Source organism: Achroia grisella, unplaced genomic scaffold (genome assembly GCF_030625045.1).
Source record: "Achroia grisella isolate CSIRO2021 unplaced genomic scaffold, CSIRO_AGI_Agris_v1 utg660, whole genome shotgun sequence".
Lineage (NCBI taxonomy): Eukaryota > Metazoa > Arthropoda > Insecta > Lepidoptera > Pyralidae > Achroia > Achroia grisella.
In genome coordinates this window covers 8,223,274-8,245,731 of record NW_026712984.1, presented here as the reverse complement: position 1 = coordinate 8,245,731, position 22,458 = coordinate 8,223,274, and the positions used below count along the sequence as shown (strand labels likewise).

General features: G+C 34.2%; 4 protein-coding genes across 4 annotated transcripts; 2 read left to right on the top strand and 2 right to left on the bottom strand.

Moving 5' to 3' along the window:
• Nucleotides 1–146: 146 nt before the first annotated feature.
• LOC131849608 (interleukin-1 receptor-associated kinase 4-like) lies at nucleotides 147–5,475 on the bottom strand. Its single transcript, XM_059199716.1, has 4 exons — nucleotides 5,192–5,475; nucleotides 3,540–3,706; nucleotides 1,593–2,569; nucleotides 147–795 (listed from the first exon to the last, which is right to left on the bottom strand). Exons 1-4 carry the CDS (start codon nucleotides 5,350–5,352, stop codon nucleotides 403–405), a joined length of 1,698 nt encoding a protein of 565 aa, XP_059055699.1. The 5' UTR covers nucleotides 5,353–5,475; the 3' UTR covers nucleotides 147–402.
• Nucleotides 5,476–6,470: 995 nt separating this feature from the next.
• On the top strand, nucleotides 6,471–7,498 carry LOC131849811 (ubiquitin-conjugating enzyme E2 T-like). The gene is made up of 2 exons (XM_059199932.1): nucleotides 6,471–6,844; nucleotides 7,109–7,498. Exons 1-2 carry the CDS (start codon nucleotides 6,589–6,591, stop codon nucleotides 7,321–7,323), a joined length of 471 nt encoding a protein of 156 aa, XP_059055915.1. The 5' UTR covers nucleotides 6,471–6,588; the 3' UTR covers nucleotides 7,324–7,498.
• A 1,735-nt stretch (nucleotides 7,499–9,233) lies between these two features.
• On the bottom strand, nucleotides 9,234–12,337 carry LOC131849775 (kxDL motif-containing protein CG10681). Its single transcript, XM_059199893.1, has 3 exons — nucleotides 12,052–12,337; nucleotides 10,550–10,723; nucleotides 9,234–9,722 (listed from the first exon to the last, which is right to left on the bottom strand). Exons 1-3 carry the CDS (start codon nucleotides 12,189–12,191, stop codon nucleotides 9,395–9,397), a joined length of 642 nt encoding a protein of 213 aa, XP_059055876.1. The 5' UTR covers nucleotides 12,192–12,337; the 3' UTR covers nucleotides 9,234–9,394.
• A 7,679-nt stretch (nucleotides 12,338–20,016) lies between these two features.
• Nucleotides 20,017–20,532, top strand: LOC131849887 (uncharacterized). Its single transcript, XM_059200028.1, has one exon. The coding sequence runs from the start codon at nucleotides 20,089–20,091 to the stop codon at nucleotides 20,530–20,532; it is 444 nt and encodes a 147-aa protein (XP_059056011.1). The 5' UTR covers nucleotides 20,017–20,088.
• Nucleotides 20,533–22,458: the final 1,926 nt, after the last annotated feature.

The window sequence follows — 22,458 nt, the reverse complement described above, 5'->3', positions numbered from 1 at the left end:
TGCTAAACCGCTAGATCATCGAGCCCGCCAAATCGTCAAATATTACCATTCTGCATTGCTTCTCTATATAAACTAAGTGTGTGAAATTACATGCTCCTCTATCGGAGCAATTGTCGTAAAAAGGGGTACAAAGTTCAAGGTCAAGCTTCGTAAATTCTTTACTAGTGGCCCGTCCCGGCTTCGCACGAATGTATTACATATTTTTTAATTTCTCGACTTGTTCTATACTGTAAAACGCATGTATTGTACATATAAACCATCCTCTTGAATCACTCTATCTATTAAACAAATTCGCTTCAAAATCCGTTGAGTAGTTTTAAAGATTTAAGTATACATAGGGACAGACAGCGACAGCAACTTTGTTTTATACTATGTAGTGATGAGTAACCCTGTATATAAATTTCAATACTCAAGATTTATCTTATACAACGTATCACAGACTTGTTCTATAGAAGGTCTGGCATTTCTCTGTGGACTCAAACATTTCTTAGCAAGCTCGTATATCTGCTCAGCTTGTTGCCAGTTACACATCGCTGGGTCTAGAAGTTTAGTGATGTTGCCATCTACAGCGTTTTCTTCTACGTAATCTTTTATATTGATCGTCTCATTATCATCGACTACAATTGGTCGGAGACCAGTTAGCAACTCGAGGAGTACAATACCATAGCTGTAAATATCTGTTTTCTGGGTTACTGTACCGCTAAAGCCTTCTGGTGCCATGTAAGCTGATGTGCCCATCAATGATGACGTGATGAAGGTGGAATCTACATTCTTTGCAAGCCCAAAGTCGCACAGCTGGAATGAGAAAACATAGTGTTAGCAAGCTTCAGTTCCAACCCAGATTTTTGTGCTGTAAATCAGCGCTGTAACGCCACAAACGCAATATGCTCAGAATATTACGCCTTTGTTTTTTTTTTAATTTATTATTATATTATAGCATATATATGGTCTAAGTTCCGGTGCAAACATTTGCAGATGAATAGAAATAGAAATAGAAATAATCTTTATATAAATAAACTTAGTCGCGATGCAGATTTATCACAAGAAGAATGAGCAAGAAACTTGTGTGTTGCTCTTTTAAATAAATATTGATTTAATTATATTTATCGAAATAATCTTTATTCAAATAAACTTAATACAAGCATTTTTGAATAGTCAAGTTTTTTTATTCTACCGCTCATTCGGAATGCAGACTCATCACAAGAAGAATGAGCAAGAAAATTGTGTGTTGCTCTTTTAAATAAATATTGATTTATTTATATTATATACTTTATTATGAACTTTACAGTAAACTTAAATCTATGCTATCTGAAGAGATACTAATAGAAGGGTCTTGAGTGTAACAGAAATATTACAAGTGTAGGCACAAGAACATATTATATTGTATTTATTATACTGTATTTATCATAAACATGTTCCACTATTATTTGAAAAAAACTCATTACGAGCACTTTTGAATAGTCATTCTTCTCATCTCGATATCATTCCGAACTGACAGATTTGACATATCATAAGAGTCTGTAATAGACCTACATGAATAAAGATATTTTGAATTTTGAATATATACATAAATAGGTTATATAAAACGTTACCTTGGGCACATACTCCGAAGTTAACAAAATATTTGCACTCTTCACGTCGCCGTGCAGAAAGTTCTTCTTTGAGCCTGAGGCTGACTCCTCATATATATCATCTTCGGCTGGCGGCTTCACGCACCTGTGTATATACTTCAACCCATCCGCTGTCCCTGACATCACTAAGAACCTATGTTTCTCATTCAGTTTCCTTTCCGCCAGATTGGTCTCCAACGAGCCTCCATCTACATATTCGCAGACAACGCAGAGCAGCGGCCCGTCTGCGGAGTATCCTATAATTGGTACGATATTGTGATGCCTTAACTGCGCTAAAGCTTTCACTTCCGAGTTGAATATTTTAACAGCTACGTGAGGTCTGTTTTCATAAATTAAGTTCATGCGAAATCTTTTAACTGCCAGATTCTTATCCAGCTTCTTATGATAGCCAACATAGACATCTCCGAAGCCACCACTCCCAATCTTTCCTACAGGACCTTTAGCTGTTTTAGTTAGGTTCTCAGCAAACTTATTAGTTATAACTGCTAGTACATTATATTCGAAGTGAGTTAGGCTTCTGTTATTAAGTATAGTGGTGTCGATTTTGGTAATATCCACAGCTGGGAATGGAGGCAGATAATCAAGTACAGGAACAGTACTGTTCGCTGCAGATGGTTGTGAATTGTTGTAGCAAACTTGATCGGACTGAGAGGGAGGTAACAGAGCATCGAAATCCGGTATGTTTGACGATTGCTGCGAAAATTTGATTAGATCTGATGCAGATTTGACCTGTGCTGTTGTTTTGTTGCCTAAACTTTCGATAACTATTGGAATGTTGGAACTGGATAACATTTGAGCTGTGCTATCGTTGTTCAGGACTCCGTTGGGTCTCTGTTGGTTGGAGTTGGGGTACTCCATACTGATGTCGTTGATAAGTAGCGTTATGTCGGTATCTACTACTGCCGCTGGTCCATCGGTAGGTCTTACTGGTAGTGATTCTGTAAAAAGATAATTAATAATAATCTTTATTTGTCTCAAACAGAAACTTTTTACACAATACAACTATTGCCCATAGAATAATATAATTTAAAAACTATTAATTTAGACCGCTCGACCACCGAGGTCGTCTATATATAATGTTACTATTTGTTACAGAGTTTTAAAAGCCTCAATGGTCTAGTGGTTTAGTTCACTGGATTACTTCCGATGTTCGCAGGTTCGTTTCCTCGGACAAACATTCGTATTCATGATTATGATTATTTGCATTGATCTGGGTGTACTTATATCACATGAATTATTTAAAAAAATTTGATTGTCTGTTTGTTCTGGGTAAACTCTAAACTCTGAAACGACGATTTTGACGGGACTTTCATTTGCATATAAATAATGTTATAAAGAGTTTTTTTTATACTATGATGGTGGCAATCAGGCATACGGCCCATCTGATGGTAAATGGTAGCCTATGAACGCCTGAAAACCAGAGATATCAAATTCACGTTGCCGACCCTTAAGAAACCTTAATATACCCTTCTTAAGAAACCACATGCTGTAGTCTCGTTGGAAAACCTCAGCAGGAAGTTCATTCCACAATCTAAACTTAATCACAACTTAATCTTTCTTATAGAAATATTATTTATATTAATAAATTATAATTCTAGTTGGATGAAGTCAGGGGTAATAGATATAAAATTAACGATAAAAAAAATTAAATATAAATTTTTTTTTTTTTTTTTTCTCTTTTCTTATCAGTCCCGGAACTATGAGCAGATTTTTTGGGTGTGGGATCTAAGAATGGAGTGTCCACCCCAGCGGGCGAATCTACTCCTTAAGCATACTGCAAACATTACACAATGTCGCTTCTTTTTAGTCGCTTGGGGTAAAGTATTTGTAGTAATTGAGCAACCAGTTGATTCGGGGGGTCACATAGTCGCTTTCCTTTAATATAAAATTATAAACATATGAAGATACCTTTCATGATAATAGCTATTTCATCAGCGGCCCTAAATATTTCAGCTTTCAATATCATATTATAAAGTGTGTTGAGGGTGGGCCTCACACGACCCGAGGTGCCCCACTCATCAAACAGTATTTCTGCACATTTCCTGTTAGTTTGCTTCGCATGCTCCTCAATTAATCTGCAACAGAATTATTGATTCTTACACTTCTTCAAATTCAACAATCATTTATTAGTGTAGGACATTTTAGCCGCTTATGAAAGTCAAGTTTTACATTATAATTTTTCTCACCTAGGTACACATATTTACATTCAATTTAAATTCAAAGCCTTTATTAATTGACACAAAATTATATAATCTAACATAATATTCGATTAAAAGTTTAAAATTTAAATGAAATATTAGTGATATATATGTTTTATGTTACTTCAAATTCTGCACATCAGTCTCTGAGTCAATGTGTCCTTTAGACACAAAGGTCTCCTCCAGCATTTTCCAGTGTTCCTATCTTTTGATAACACATGGTACACACACATATACTTTTGAGAACACATGGTAAATGAGATATGTAAATAACACATATTGACATATCTTTGGTTAAAGCAATGGAAAATTAAATTTAGCGCCTCAAAATTAGTTCACATAACTTTTACCCTCAGAAAAGGCAACTGTCCAACCGTGATGATGGCCCGAGCACACATCCCACTAGTGAAACTGTAAAATACCTACCTGGGTATGCATCTTGATCGTCCACTCACTTGGTGTAAGCACATCCAAGCTTTGACATATCATAAGAGTATATAATAGACCTACATGAATGAAGATATTTTCAATTTAAATTTGAATTTGTATATTCTATGAAGCTTCATATAGCTGTGTCTCGGTCTTCCCTTTCCTCTCTTTCCATCTATTTTTCCTTCAATACCATTATTCATAAGTTTGTCCTGTCCTATCAAGTGGCCCAACATTGTCTCCGCCTATTCTCAATAATATTTATACTAACTATGGCTGTGACTTCAGCTGCATGGAATTTAAATTTATTTTTCTAAAATAAAAGTAGCCTAAGTTACTCACTATTACATCAGCTACCTGCCAAAAAAGTCCCATCAAAATTGGTCTAGCCATATATCTTGGTTTATGTACCATATTTATATTCATATACATGTAGTAATAAACGGTTATTTCAATATTACAAACAGACAATACAATTTTATTTATATTTATAGATGAATACATTATTCTTTTCTCCCACCCTTTGCTATATGACACAAGAAAGAAAAAAGTTTTCATGAACATCATGGTTTGAGAGACAGTGGAATTTTGTAGCTGTGACTTTTTCAAGTTTCTCCATAAGTTTTGACAATTGCATTCTCATCGATTTGGTATATGGCTATGGGGTTACTTTATGTGGTAAAAGTGGGGGAGAGAGATATACCAGCGAAATCTCTCTACAACCTACTAAAAGATCTTTGCCTGTCTATAACTGCAAGATATATACTAGAATGTGTATCTAACGCAACAGGCTCAAACCAAATTTGCCTGGGCAGGGAGAGATCATCAAATCAGATTTATTGGCATTCCACTATATTCCTAAGAGTTGTAAACAGGCATTATGACTTTGTGGTCCAAACCATATAATAAAATAAAAAAAAAAAGATTACTTACCTCATATGTTCATTGTTGTATTTAGGCTCAGATGTTTTAGATAACAGGTCCTTAGGTATTTGGGACATAACTTTTCTCCAATCATTATTAGTTTCTAATATATCAGCGATACGACACAGATGGCCCGCAGGTAACTTCCTTAATTCAACGTCTTTATACATTCTTATTGGCACAGTCACAACACAAATAAAAAATAATATTTATTCTTTTTACTACATTAATACTTTATAATACATCTATGTAAATTTTGGATGGAAAGTTGTTTATTTATGTATATTTTCGAAACAAAAGTAGTAGTTTTAATAAGAAATACAAAACGTTATGTTATGTTGATATGTTATATTTTCCTGTTGTGAAAATATTGCAAATATAATTTGCATCTCTATACTCTTTGGAATTGACTATGATTGGCAATGACGTGAGATGTCAACATTATGGTTATATTTTAAAACATTTGACTCACTATACTAATTAAAAACAAGTTTTCTGAATATATAAAAAAGTAATTTAAGAACGAAAAAAAACAAAAAACTAATTGTTAAACCGGTAAAGTGCAAGTCGTCGTACTCACGGATGGTTCAGTACAGTGCACACTAATTATTGTTTTTGTAATTTAAACAGGTTTCTAATCACATTTTTTTTTAATTACTAATACTGGAATGTTTAGGTACATTTTGTTTACAACAATTTCAAATTGTCTTCGATAAGTTTACAAAATATAGCTATGTGACAGACATAGTCATTCAAGTCATATTGTATGGTCCGTTTTTAAAAATTACTTCGAATCCCTAAAAATGAAAAAGATCTAATGACATGACATATCACGTGGTCCAACCAATATGTATGAATTTTCAAGTATGTCAAAATAAGATTCTTGATTTTTTTTTTACTTTTAAGCAGTGTTGCCATTTGAATTCGCTAAATTAGAATAATTGAATGCTTTTTTTCCATTGTCTTACAATTCCTATAGTATTACATCCTCTTGAGTCTTATTAACTCTTGTAATATTTAAAGTCTATGAAATTATACAAATTCGTTAATTAACGGTTTTACTTCAGTGAAATTAAAAAAAAAACTATGAGGTACTAAATAAAAACTATGAGGTACTAAATAAAAACTAAGAGGACTAGACGTTGAGTTAACAACTACTAGTCCTCTTCGTCAAATAAAAGGATAACTAGGCATATTATTATTGTGCATTATTTATCCAAAACGGTATTTTCTTAATTTCAACACATCTCCCGCGTCTTTTAGCAGTTTCCGTAATTTAATACGGCAACATTATTTTCCGTTGTTTGTTTATCAAAACATTTTTCAATTTAAGTTTACATTTTTAGCTAGAACTTTATTTTACTGTTATAATTATTGTTTCTTTTTAAGTAACTAGTTTTTCTGTTATGACGTCAGTAGCGCGGGCCGCTCGCCTCGCCCGGGAAGTGAAGAACTTCGAAACCAGACCTCCATGGGGCATTACTTGTTCACCAGAGAAGGAAGACAGCTTCGATGTGCTTAAAGTCAAATTGCTGGGCCCCAAGGGCTCACCGTACGAGAAAGGAACATTCAAACTCGTTATAACAATCCCTGAGAGATATCCGTTCGAACCGCCGCTTGTCAAGTTTACAACGCCAGTTTACCATCCAAATATTGATGATGGTGAGTTTTTAACACATTTTTAACACCTCGGTGGTATAGCGGTCTAGCACACCGCTTTACAGCATATTCATGAGTATGATTGTTTGTATCGGTCTGGGTGTTTTCTACATATATTATGTGTGTATTTACGAAAAAAAAATTATCTATGTACTTGTATCAGTTATCTAGTACCAGTAACACAAGCTTTAGCTATCTTAACTTGGGTCTAGATGGCGCTGTGTGAATTGTCCTGAGATTATTATTATTATTATTACTTGTTTCCAGGTGGCAGGATATGTATGGACATGTTAAAGATGCCTCCAAAAGGTGCCTGGCTACCAACAATCACACTTGAATCGCTGCTCGTCTCACTACAGACTCTACTCGCTAATCCGAACCCTGATGACCCTCTCATGATGGATGTAGCTAACGAATATAAGTATGATATTGAGAAATACTTGGAAAATGCAAGGAAACACACTGAAAAACATGCTGTATGAGTATGGTTATATGATTTACTAACTGTGCCTGTGTTAAGTTTCAATAAAAAATATATCCTATATGTTATTCTGATGAATAAACTATATTACTGTAAAGTTTCATAATAATCCGTTCAGCAGTTTTTACTTGAAAGTGTAACAAATATTGTTTATAATATTATTAAGATTATTGTTAAGTATAAGTTAAGTTTTATATTACATTCTAATTTTGTAGTAAAAGTATATTGTTTTTTTTTTTATTATTAATTGTTATTATTACTAACAAAATAAGGTAGATAGGACCCATACAAATATATAAATGCACTAAAACAATTATCTATACATATAAATGGAGTGTCTGTAATATTGAAATAACAGTTTTTTACTACATGCACATGAATGTAAATACTGTACATACAGCAAAATAACATTTTACAGTTTTTGTCTGTCTGTCTCTTTGTAGTCATGTTGCATAATCTATTTGTCAGGAAGGCTTTAAGCTACATAACATTACGCTACAACCAATAGGAGCGGAGCTGCAAAAAAATATTGCAAAAGGTGGGGAAATAAAACGCAGATGAAGTTACGCGAGTCAGTTAGTTTATTATACAAGTAGAGTTTAAACTTATTCTAGGTACAGCCAAAAGGGAAAATATTTTTTTTTAATATGCAATCTAAATTTTTCTAGCTGATCCGACAGAAGTTGTTCTATTGAATTTGCCAGAGAACAAAGTGGGAGTCTACATTGTTTTAAGCAAATAAATATAATGTTATTAATTACGACCTCAATGGCCTAGCGGTTAAGCTCACCGCCTTATCGAATGCTGGTTCGATTCCTCACACGGTACAAACATTTGTATTCATGAGTATAATTGGTTGTATAGGTCTGACTGTTTCTTATGTATATTATGTATGTATTTACAAAAATATATATGTATTTGTATCAGTTGTCTAGTACCCATAACACAAGTTCTGCATAGTTCGGACTAGATGGCGCTGTGTTAATTGTTCTAAGATATTATTATTATACAAAATTAATTGTAATACCTCTATTCATAATCACATGCTGTATAATAATATAACCTTGCAGATTTTTAAAAATAAATTAAAAAAAATAATCCTCCTCACTCAGTAATCTGTGCCGTGATGTGTCTGCACTCCAAAAGCGGGGTAATGCAGAGTAATACTAGTGTCACCAGAATTTATGTTTATTTTATGTTTTAGTGTGTAGTTTATGTTTGATGTTTATTTATATATGGTAGTATGTCGTAAATGTTTGCTTTGTGTTGTCCGCCTGGATTTATGTATGTATGTGTATTATTATTATTATTTTATTATGTTCATTGTATATGAAGGTGTCCGCTGAAAACCAGCGTCGTGGCACCCCGTCACGACATATGCTGAGCGGAGACCTAGTTGGTAGTCTAATTATTAATATAAAATGTAAATTAAATTTTAAAAATTATTTTCAATGTACTAAATAAACAATTTTCTTTTCTTCTTTTCTTTACATGAAATTAAAGCTATTAAAATGATATAGGGGTCATCCATTAATCACGTGAGGCTTGAAATAATAATTGTCACATTTATTTGCCTTCTTTTTTCATACTGCGTTCTTGATATATGATAGCGTAGCGACTTTTGTATTGATTGCCGCATGCATCCTCATGTAAAGTGCGAATACTGTAACTACCATATAGTAATTTTTGTAGCTGTGACGTGGTCGAGTGGTCTGCTCTTATAACTACGACTGATTTAATCTTATTGTATATTTATCTTTGACCCAAAAAATTAGTGCTGGTTGGTAGTTTGTATTCACACATTCATAAGATTGAACATAATATTCTATAAAGTTTAAGATTCTTTGTAGGTATTAAAAATTACACATGATGTTGAGTGATTGGGGGAGGGGGGGGGGGGGGGGGGGGGGGGTTAGTTTTAAACCTCATCACGTATCACCAAGGGGGGTTAAAAAATGCTTAAACACCACGTATCACCAAGGGGGATATGGTTAAAAAAAGATCGCGTGATTAATGGACAGCCCCAAAGACAATTCCAGATAATTCATATTTCGTGTTTAATTCATTAGTTCTCAGCCCGTGTCCGTACTGCTGTCATCACTAGAGCTCGCGCTCTCCGTCTCTGAAGAACTGCTGTTCCTCTTCACCTTCTTCCCTGCTTCAATATTCTCCACACTGACACCTGTATTGTTATTAGTTTTATCACTTTCAAACTTAGTGTCCCTGTTTTTCTTTCTATCATCACTCGTGGTAGGTTTTAAAGTTTCAGTAGATACTGTGGCCACCATTTTGGATTCCGGTTTGGTGTTGAGAGCTTTGAAGTCTTCATCGTCATCTACCGGTTTTTTATTTGTAGTTGCCGCGGCTACTGCTATTTTATACGCTTCTGGGTATTGGGTGCTGGAAATTAAGAATAAGATTAAATTAAAAATCAATAGAATAGAATAGAAAATCATTTATTCAAATAAACATAATTTAAGCACTTTTGAATAGTCATAACTATTTGTTTTTTATCTACCACTCTGAAAGCTGTCTCATCACAAGAAGAATGAGCATGAAACTTGTGTGTTGCTCTTTTAAATAATACTTGTGAGTTCAAATTTAACACTCAAACATGTGAATACAAACTACCAACCAGCACTAATTTGTTGGTAAAAAATATAAATATACAATAAGATTTGTATTGAAGACAAATTAATGTCAATGTCAGGTTTGGACTTTGGTGTAGTGCGGTGTTTCCCAATTAGTGGTACAAGTACCCCCAGGGGTACGTGAAGTTGTATCAAGGGGTACGTGCGGCTATCAGCAAAACAAACATACACAGTCACACATTAACATTTATTATATTAGTGTAATTGCTACAATAAGGGGTACGCAAGGTTTGAGGTCTTTTTTGAAGTGGTACGCAGCTAACTATTTGGGAACCACTGGTCTAGTGGTTTATTTATTTACTAGCTACTCGCCCCGGCTTCGCACGTGTGTACTTTATTATACATATAAACGTTACTCTTGAATCAGTTTATTTATTAAAAAAAACCGTTTCAAAATCCGATGCGTAGTTTTAAAGATTTAAGCATACATAGGACAGACAGCGACTGCGACTTTGTTTTATACTATTGCCTATCCGGCCTAATAGTAGTTATCCGGTATTCGGCCGGATAGTATTAAGGCCGCCGGATATACCGGATAGTTACCGGATATCCGTTTCATCTCTAATTCCTACATACCTGAGTTTAGTTTTTATAGCTCTAATTTTCTTAAATATGAAATTTAGATCTTTCCTCATCTCTAAAAGCAGTTGTGTGTGTTTCTTGAACTCTACAGAGGCTGCTCTCAGACGACTGGCAGACAACTGGTTACAGTTTGTTAACATCTCCGTAGTTTTTTCAAATCTCTGTAACCTGAAATAATCAAAGCAAAACATAAATTTCATAAGACTTGGGGATTTGATCCCGGGTTCCCGGTTAAAATTTCGGTCCGGAAATCTTGGGATTTTTTGTAACATATCCCAGTATTTTCGGGATTAACAAAAATTTTCATATTAATTTAGTGTTTTCGCATGAAACGAAACAAACTTAATGTCTATTTAACATTTATCGGCCATCTTGAATAATCAGCTGATTGATTGAATTAGTTTTATTGTAGTGATGGCATTGTGTGTGAATAAACAAAAGTTGGTCTTAACTTCTGGGTCTGGGTGTTTTCTATGTATAATATGTATTTACAAAAAAATCTATGTATATGTATCAGTTATCTTATATTACCCACAACACAACCTTTAGCTAGCTTAACTTGGGTCTAGATGGCACTGTGTGAATTGTCCTGAGATTATTATTATTTGTTGAAGTCGATAGTTTCACATACCTATTTGTCTTACATCCCTATAGTTGTAGGGTATTTTAGTAGGTTTCTCTAAGTGAGTCTAACAAAGTTGATATTCTCAAAGTTTAATTTTTGGGAAATAAGTATATATTACAATTTGTACAATACAAATATTAGTCTTCACTAAAATTAGAACCATAGTTATGTTTGATATAGTTTTAAAATGAAAAAATTACGTATTACAATAATTTACTGACACTGCAATCCTACATTGATCCCGGGATCTGTTATTATCTTCCAGTAATCCCGAAATTCCAGGATTATAATCCTAAACTAGTCGGGATCATATTCTCTAGATAGGACAACACAACAGAAAACAAATCTATATACATGTATATATATATATTGTTGTTTTAGAGGAGCTTGCTAGCACAAGCTGAAAATATAAGGCTCGGCTGAGTGTCCACCCTAATGAGCTAGCCCAGAGAATTGTCTAATATATAGATAGATAGAGCTAATATTCTGTTGGGTTCTTACATGTCTAAAAAAAATTTTAAAAAGGTTTTCTTGCAACTGAAATAGTTAACAAGCAAGCAGCCCATGTGAGGGTTAGTGACAGTCTACCCACGCCTTGTCTATCATGTAATATATCTAATATTCTATATTGTGTTCCTATGTGTTCTTAAGTGCCTAAATTAAATTAAAAGTTTTTTTTTCTACCGACACAGTTAACAAGCAAGCATCTGAGAGTTGGTACCAGTCATCAGCATCTGACGGTCTATCCACGCCCTATCTACCATATAACATACTCATCTGGCTTTAGACAATTTATTTTTTTAAACATATATTCTTTTTCATTGACAACATTTCGGCCAGTATGTTTTCTTAATCAATATATAACACTTACATGTTTTTCTGAGCTCTAATCACAGTCTCCACATCAGACTGGTCCACCATACCGGCTAGGCCTTGTACGAACACTTCTGGGGCCGAGTAATTTTGGAAACATTCGATTGAGAAATCACTTTCGGGTGTGTCGTTTGCCATAACTACCGTTTTAGTAAAAAAAATATATAGTTGTTTTTATAAATAAATAGAATTTTATAATTTATTTCAATAAAGTTATATTATTAAACAGTAAGTAATTTATGAATAAAATTTTGATTTCTTATTTTTATGTGTAATAAAATAAAACAGACTTATGACAATTTGGCAGTTTGACATTGTCAAATCTAAATCCGTCAACTGTCATGATCTGTCTAATTGGCATTTCCTCATACTCTTTCATTTAGCTGTATGGGCTGAGTCCTTGGGCCTTTCTCTGTTATGCTTAAAAACTTATCTAAAAATACAACCTTAATAATCCAGAGAGCTCTATTAATAATCCAATTTTCACGTTAATTTGGGTTCATGCCTATTTTTTTACTTGTGGTCTTTACTTGAAGTTTAGATATGAACAATGTAAGAACAAGGAGCAACATATTAACTTATGCAGGAAGTTACGTCTAAACTTGTTTCTGTAGTTAAGAATGATATTTGTATTGATCCAAATGAACAATATAAATATTGTAAAAATACAGATACTTAACAAGAAGACAGTAAAAGACAATATATACTCTTCTTTCTTTTTCTCCCGCTCGCCCGTTGTCTCTTTTATTTCTAATTTTTATACTAGATGTCGCTACTAGTATATTTATTGGCTTTAGTTTAATCATTATACATAATTATTGTCGATTGAATAGAAAAATGTTATTTTTCAAAATTAGAAATTAGAATTGCCTCCTTTTATACAAGTCAATTAATTTAACCGCGTCGTCTTATTCATTATCTAAATACTTTTAAAATGATAAATTTGTGAATTTAAAACTTTAAAGGGAAAAATAATTTCAATAAATTAAAACTCTTTAAATCCTTGTCTACAAGACAAGACAGAAATATACATTTTGAATACTGCTATTTTTTATTCCACTGACGATATTGTTAACCTGGAGATGAATAATTTTTGTTATATTATATAGTATATAATAAAGGTACTTAGTCGGAACGTGGAGAGAGGTAAATACCTTTATTTAGCATAAATCTATTAGAGATAAAACCCACTTAACAATATAAATAATATATTATCACGTATATAAAAAAAAATGTTCACGAATTTTATTACATAATTTAAAAACAAATATTAGAACGGATATTATGGATATGGTTTCGGATATAGGAAAGATTATTATTCCGGATACAGATACGGATATGAAATTATTTCGGATTATCCGTTAGTTTCGGATAATTTCGGTTACGGATATGAATTTTTTGAAGAATTTCAAATGTAAAATACAAATAGCTAATAAAATGGTTACATGACATATCTCAATTAGGCTCCGCCCCTATACGATATTATCCGAAACTTTTATTTCGGATTCGGTTACGGTTACGAATATTTTTTCATATCGGATATCCGATAGTTTCGATTATAGTTACGGAGCTCTCTAACATCCCTGATTAGAAGTAGGTACATCGTTGTATTAATTGACGCAAAAAAAATATGAACTAAAACGGGCCACTTATCTTTGAGAAGGTCTTTTAGTAAGGTTATAATCTGTATATTTGACTTATTATAAGTGTCTCTACTAAACCTACATGAATAAAGATATTTTGAATTTCATCTTGTGATTTGTTGCCAAGTCATACTTTACTTTCCTCCTAAAAAAAGTGCAACACAAAATTTCCTTGCTCGTTCTTCTTGTTGAGACAGTTTACCGAATGAGCGGTAGACAAAAAAAAGTGATGACTATTGAAAAGTGCTACAATGTAAGTTTATTTGAATAAACAATATATAGAGCTGGGCCCTCGAACCCTTACCAGAAAATCTCGATCAAACTGAACTTTTCAAAATTTCTCCCATTTCCAAAATAAATATGACAGATTGCAACCAGACTTTTATCATGGCAACTCAGTTGAGAGAAATTCGAAAGTTATACCTTCGGAATTCCTTTAAATTCTTTCTGTGGGTTCGCAGTGTTGTCAATTTGACAGATAGCGACATGTGCATTTTAATAAAACTATAACGTATCGGGCCCCATTTTTTTATTTGCCCTAGGGCCCTTGGTTACCTAACTACGCCACTGCTCTTTGTACCTGTTTTTTTTTCATCCATTAGTTTTATCGCTTAAACAATTTCTTTCCAGACTTTACAAATTGCGTATTATCAGTAATCTCACTAAAATATAAGATATAATCAATACAGTTGTTTAGTTTTATTAAAAGCATACAGTTAATTGCTCAATTTATCTTTCCTTTTGCTTCTGATTTCATTAACAATCTTTGTTATAATATTTATGAATTCATTACCATTCATAGGTTTTCGATCAACGATGGTAGACTCTATTTCATTTTCAGCATCATCAGAAACATCATATAGAACATTCTCTTTCGTTTGCAATATTTCACAGTGATTGTTCGAACAATGTTTATTAAATTTTGACACAATATCATTGTAATCTTGAGTATCAAGGACTATAACATCAATTTCATCATTAAATTTATATTTCTTGCCTCTGTTTTCCAGTTTTGATACGAAATATTGTGCTGCATCTAAATATTCTAGATCCCCTTTAATATATTCTCCAGCGGAACTGTTGGTTTTATTATGGCTGTAAATTTCTTTACTCTCATAGTTTTTATTGTCTCTCAACTCATGTTTACTCTCACTTGCACATCGTAAGTCATACGCAGATCTTAAGTCATGCCCGCCTCCACATCCGCACCTTAAGTTATGTTCACCCCCACATCCACACCTCAAGTCTTGTTTACCGTCATAAGCAGACGTTAAGTCATGTCCGCCTTCACCATCACATCTCAGATCATGTCCGCTTCCATCACCGCATCTTAAGTTATGTGTTCCCACACATCCACATCTTATGTCATGTTTATCGTCACAAGTAGATCTTAAGTAATGTCCGCCTCCACATCCGCACCTTAAGTTATCTCCTCCCACACATCCGCCTCTTAGGTCATGTTTACCCCCACATCCACACCTCAAGTCTTGTTTGCCGTCACAAGCAGATCTTAAGTAATGTCTTCCCCCACATCCACATCTTAAATCATGCCCAAAACTATTTCCATCATCATCCTGCAACGATTCACTATTATCAATCTCTTTACCTATATCTCCAAATTCTTCCTGCAATTCATTAATAACTTGCTTACTTTCAGGTTCATCTTCTTCAATCTCATTTCTTCGACATTCTTCATTACAGCCACATATCTTCTTGCATATTCTATCGTTTTCATGAAGTGTTACATCGTTATTGATGCGTTGAATAGTCGTTGATAGTGGAAGGGTATTGTCTTGAAGGAGTAAATTTAGTAATTCAAAATTCCATAAATTTGTGAAGCGCTGATCACGAGCACTATGATTGTGATGATCATTATTATCATGATTACGATGTTTTTTATAGCTGTGATCGTCGTTAATTCTAGGATTATTATCAATTCTAATATTCTCTTCTGGCAGTAATTTCGAAAGTTCTGGAATGTTCTCCAATATTAACGAATCGCTTCCCACTATGTTTCTTTGACTTGTAACTGTTATTAATGCAATCAGAAATATCATTTCTAACAATTTGGATGTCATTTTTGAATTGTTTTTTAATACTGTCTGTATATTATCATTCTTTATTTGGAATTGAAACTTTTTTACAATCTTCTAAAGTTGATGGTTGGTTAATTGTTTCATGTAAAACAAATGAACTTATAATTCTATAATAAAGCGTGGAATTACAACCTGCGAGTAGTTTTTTTAATAGTAACAAACCAGGTAGACGACCTCGGTGGTCTAGCGGTCTAGCACACCGCTTTACGTCCAATGGTCGCGAGTTCGATTCCTCGCACGGCACAAACATCTGTATTCATGAGTATGATTATTTGTATCTGTCTGAGTTTTTTCTATGTAGGTATAATATGTATGTGTTTACGAAAAAAAAAATTATCTATGTAGGTACTTGTATAAGTTATCTAGTACCCGTTACACAAGCTTTAGCTAGCTTAACTTGGGACTAGATGGCGCTGTGTGAATTGTCCTGAGATTATTATTATTATGTAAATTAATAACCGGGGTTTTACACAATAAGAAATAACTACAAGTAGACAACGAAATTGTTGTTTAAAAAGTATGAATTCACCTTCACGACTATCTTTATGAAACCTTACAGCGCCATCTAGCCCCAAGAAGTATACATAAATAATATAGAAATAATCTTTACTAAAATATCTTCTAAATATATATAACTCAAAGGTGACTGACGTAGTGATCTATCAACGCACAGCCCAAACTACTGGACGGATCGGGATGAAATTTGGCATGCAGGTAGATGTTATGACGTAGGAATCCGCTATGAAAGGATTTTAATTAATTCTACCCCCAAGGGGATAAAATAGGGGATGAAAGTTTGTATGAAACTTTGTCAATTTTAAACCAATCGGGCTGATATTTTGCATGCATGAAGCTACTATGACGTAGGCATTCTCTAAGAAAGGATTTTGATAAATTCCACTTCTAAGGGGATAAATTAACGCGAACGAAGCCGCGGGCAAAACCTAGTATTTAATACAAGCACTTTCAAATATTCATATTTTTTATTATACCACTGATTCGGAATGTATACTTATTACAAGAAGAATGAGCAAGAAACTTGCGTGTTGCTCTTTTAAATAAATGTTGTTTTGAATAAATACATACAACAAAGAGATGCATGCGACAATCAACATTGAAAAGCTTGTGTTTTTAAGTGCATGATAATGGAATGACGCACCCGCCTGCGCTAGCGGTTTACGCTGGCGGGGCACCAGTGGAGGATGATAAGATGAACACCAGGAATTTATCAGGATGATTTACAGGGGGAACCGCGTGGAGGTCAACCTGACAGTTATATTAGCAATGGGGTCATCAATCCACAATACTAACAATCACCTTTCCCCCCGCAGAATTTCTGTAATGGTTACTAAAAAACTGATATAAATACATAGATATATTTTCTTTGTAAACATATACACAACATACATAGAAAACACCCAGACCAATACAAATAATCATACTAAAAAATACAAATGTTTATACCATGTGAAATTCGAACCTACGACCATCGGAAGTACAACGGTGTGCTAAACCACTAATCCATCGAGGTCGCCATATTAAATTACATATAGAACTCAGTGAAAATCTCGTGAGCGTAATAAAACATTCGCGGGCGCAATTAAAACAGCATCAGTGTAGCACACGCGCGGCCATCTGGCGCGCGGACGTGACGTCACGCAGCCGCCATTTGCATTTTTTTCCCGCCAACTGCGAATTTGCGGCGCGTTTTGGTTGTGGTTCTATATCTGGACCTAGATTAGATTTATGAGTGGAGACAATATAAAATCAAGTATATAAAATATTAATTTAAATAAAAAAACTAATGTGTTTCACATTTAATTTGACCGTTCCCGCCATTTTACAATACAGACTCTATTAACTGCACAGAGTATGTTACAAACATCATAGACTATATTTATACTATATTGGCGGATAACGCGAACTTCGATTTTTAAAAAATTCAAAATACCTTTTTTCATGTATATCTATTACAGACTTATGATATGTCAAATCTGCCGTCAATTCGGAATGATTTCGATATGAGAAGAACTAACAAGAAACTCAGCTCATATTCTCTTCAAATAAATGTTATACATGTTTACAATAATACAGATTCATTTTAAATTTCAAGTTTCATCTCAAATTTAATATGTCAAAGGTTTTTTGAAGTTTAGTTATGCAATTAATTTCTGAACGCACCTTTTTTGACAGGTATCAGCAATTTGTATGGGAAAATATAATTGTTGTTTTTACTACTTTACATGCAATTTCTTCATATTTTATCACCATTTAAACCTACCCTGGACTTCCACGAATATTTCAAGACTAAAATTAACCAAATCGGTTTGACCGTTCTCGAGTTTTAGCGAGACTAACGAACAGCAATTCATTTTTATATATATATAGGTAGATTGTTATATAATCATATAAAATTCTCTTGTCACAATGCTAGTTACCATACTCCCCGAAGAAGCTTGACCGATTTTTATGAAATATTATATATATATTCAATAGGTCTGAGAATCGGCTACTATCTATTTTTCATATATCATAAATATATATATTATTACATACATAATATACATAGGAAAAACCCAGACCGATTTAAACAATCACACTCATGAGTACAAATTTATGTACCGTGCGAGGAATCGAACTCGCGACTATCGGAAGTACGAGGACTATACCGTGAACTAAACCGCTAGACCACCGAGGCCGTCAATTATAAAATCGCAAAATTAAAACGAAGAAAAAATTTTTTGTCAGAAATAATATGAATATGGAATGGTGCTCCCGCCTGCACTGACGGTTTACGCTGGCGGGGCACCAGTAGAGGATGATAAGATGAACATGAGGTCAGGTCAGTTAGCACATCGTGACAAATTCACCAGGAATTTATCACGTTAGTTTCCAGGGGAGCTGCTTGGAGATCAACCTGACATGATACATGGCTAACAATCGGGTTATTAGTCCACATTACTAACAATCCCCTCTCCCCTCACTGGAGACTCAGTCAGCAACATAAATTGACATGTTTAGTTTTTTTTATAACGCCCAGATTTGAACTCACGACTCAGATGTGAAACAGGACTGCAACCGCTAGATCATGACGGTATCTCAATTATTAATCAACTCAATTAATACACGCCTGCAGAAAAACTTAGATTGCAAACTTGTTTTTATAAATCAGTAATTAATAGAGAAATAACAGGCGTGTAATTGAAACTTTCTCGTTTTCGAATTGCGATTATGAAGTCAAATTTTATGATGGTAAGTGTATAAAACAGTGGTGGTCAACGTAACGGTCAGGACCATCGTATCCGTCAGGCGGGAGTTAGCCTTCAGCCCTTATATAAGTTCTTTCGTAGATTTGGAGTACCATTCGCACTCTCCGACCGATCCCCCGTCCAATTCAAACGGGAATTGAAATTACGATTAAGCCGAGGTTCGAACTCCTAGCGGTTACCTCAGACTAAAGTCGTATCTGTCAGGCAGGAGTTGGCCTTCAGCCGCTCCATAAGTCCTTCCTTTGGTTTGGAGTGCCATCTGCACTCGCTCCCTATCGTCCGGTGAAGCTGTAAAGGCCAGCTGCGGACAACAGCATTAGAGTAGTCCGAAAAAAAGAAATGATAACGTGATGTCCGTAGTGCTGTTCATGTATATAGGCGACAGTTACCACTTACCATAAAGTGGGCTGTCAGTTTCTTAGTCATTACAATTACATAAAAAAATGCAGCCAACAGCATTAGAATTACAATAGTTAGAAAAAAGAGTCATGTCCACAGTTCATTGAGTATACCTGAATTCAAAGTGGCAGTGGAGGTTTGCATATCTCTCAGATTATATAGTTTGTTATCGATGTTACCATCACTGGAGAGTAAGATTAGTAAATTGGCACCATTCGCCATCGATGGGGAATTCATCTCCACACGTTGAAACCTAAGTGGTCTCGGACCATGCGGTTTCAGAGGAGCTTCCTCCCGCGTACACTTTAATTATGGAATGAACTACCTGCCGAGGTTTTCTCGAGAGACTACATCATAGGGTTTTTCAACAAGGTTACAATAAGGTTTCTTAAGAGCCGGCAACGTGCACGTGACACCCCTGCTGTTTAAGGCGTCCATTGGCTACGGTAATCGTTTTTAAATTTATACGAAATACAAAGAGAAAAAAACTAAAAGAACGGAAAAAAATGACAAGCCTGTAAACAATGTTCACAACAATATGATAACTTGTATTTTTCAGGTTACAAAATATATAACATTAGGTATAATCATCACATCAGTCTCGTGTCAGTACGTAATAAATACAGCAATGAGACCGGACGTAACATTCGACGATCGCAACGAAAGATTCGATTTAACATCACTGATCGACGAACAAAATCGACAATTCGATAACAATCACAAGATCGACGACTCCGAATATAGAAGGAATGCAATGACAAAATCGAGAAGGAATGCAATCGATAATATACGACGATACGATTATTCCGATAACAACTTTGCCTTTCACGATGACATGAACAGTTCTGAAGACGGGGTTGGTGATTTTGAAACGAATTTGGTAGCTTATCGAATTAGGAATGGAGACAATCGAAGGTTTGAAGGTTTAGTCGATTATTTGCACGGAGGAGACATGGTTATACCAAAAAGGCGAAGTGACGGTCCTGATCCTGAGAAAGAAATACTGTTACATTATGCTGTTCCAATTGACATGAAAATTAAGGGTTATTTACAAGTGCCTGTAGTTGAATAAACTTGTACTCTATCATCAAATTATGTTTATTTCCTTTTACAAGCTCTCCTTTTTATATACCATATATTTATCGCACCGCTCGCCATCGACAGCGAATTCATCCCAACACGCTGGGACCTAAGTGGTCTTGGACAGTGCGGTTTCAGAATAGCTTTCTCCCGCGTACAGTTATGTGGAATGAACTACCTACCGAGGTTTTCTATAGAGAATATAGCATTTGGTTTTACAAGAACCCTTTGAGATAAAGTTAAAATTTCTTAAGGATTCTAAAGGTTTCTTAAATATTTCAAACGTAGCGATTCTTTTTATAGACGTAGACTTGGTATTAGGTTTTTCTGCTGCAATATTTTTTGCTGTGTATGTTCTAATTTTAAAAGACATGGCAGTTCTGGTGTGCAAGCATGAAATACCATGAATCTGCAATGTCATAGTATGAAAGGGATCTTAAGCGTTAAATGACGATTTGATGACGGTTTCCACTTTCCATCTGGTGGACAATGAGCTTGTTTGAGATTCTAATTAAATAAAAAAAATATCAATAAAAAAGTCCTCTATCCCTGTTTTCATCCATTTTTACCCCAATCATACAGATAGCAGTATAATTGCACTTCTTACAACAAAACCAGTTACAGTTGTATAGCTACGATATTTTTTAAAATGAATGATAATGGAATGGTGCACCCGCCTACGTTAACGCTATATGCCGGCGGGACACCAGTGGAGGATGCTAAGATAAGCATGAGTTCAAGTCAGTTAGGACATTGTGATAAATTACAAGGAATTTATCACGATGGTTACCAGAGGAACCATCGTAGAGGCCAACCTGATATGGGTTCCCCAATTCACATTAGGTACTAACAATGCCATTCCCCCAGTACGGGATATTGGACACATTATTACAAAGTTTCGTTTGGTGGGTAAGGATTAATTTCGATCCCAAACTCTGCTTAGCTTGACTTAGGACTAGATGGCGCTGTCATTACGAATAGTCCAGGGTTATTATAATTACTTTTATTAATCTTCTATTACTTCGTTCAAGCACAAGCACCATTCGGTCATAATCCATAAAAGTTTTTTACCTATTGTTATGCTACTTTTATGATTGAATCCAATAACACGGTGGTTAACTTTTAAAACAATTATTTTACCAGTAAGAATTGTAAAACATGATGTAAAAATTATAGTTTTATGTAGTCTGTGATCTCTAACTATAATAATGAATTTAAAATTATTAGAATTTCTAATACTAGTATTAATAACTTTATATACAGCAGTGGAGTTAGTTATAGCTGATAATGATTCAGAAATCTTTAAAAGGCTATTAGATAAAATGAAATTTAGTAAAGATTTTGGAACAGAACTGAAAAAATCTCATACAAGTAAATGGCAGAAATATAGACATAAACATGACCCCAAGATAGGACTTCCAAACTTACTTAACATACAAACACTGAATTTGAAAGGTAACACTTTAGCGAAAAGCTTAAAAGCTCGGAAAGAGAGAGACAACGAACCATTAATGCAAGTAGAAAATAACAGACAGTGTGAAAAGTGTAAGACAAGCTTTGAAGGTAAAGATGAACTTGAGAAACTATTGGATGCAATAGAGAAAGAGATTGAAAACGAAGAAATTGACAAAAATAAGAATAAAAAGATGAGATATATGCATCACAAGCAAAATAAAAATCATGACCGTAATAAATATAATAAATTTAATTTACAGCATAATCATAATACAGAATACAAAGATGTAAATAACAATGTGATAGCAGAATTGGAAAGATACGGCACAAAATACAAAATCAATGACGATATAAATGCTATAGTGCTAAGTATAAGTACAGATGATCTTTTAAAGAGATTGAATATTCTTTGCAAAGAAGGTAGATGTAATTTAAAAGGTACAGATAAAAGAAAGAAAGATAA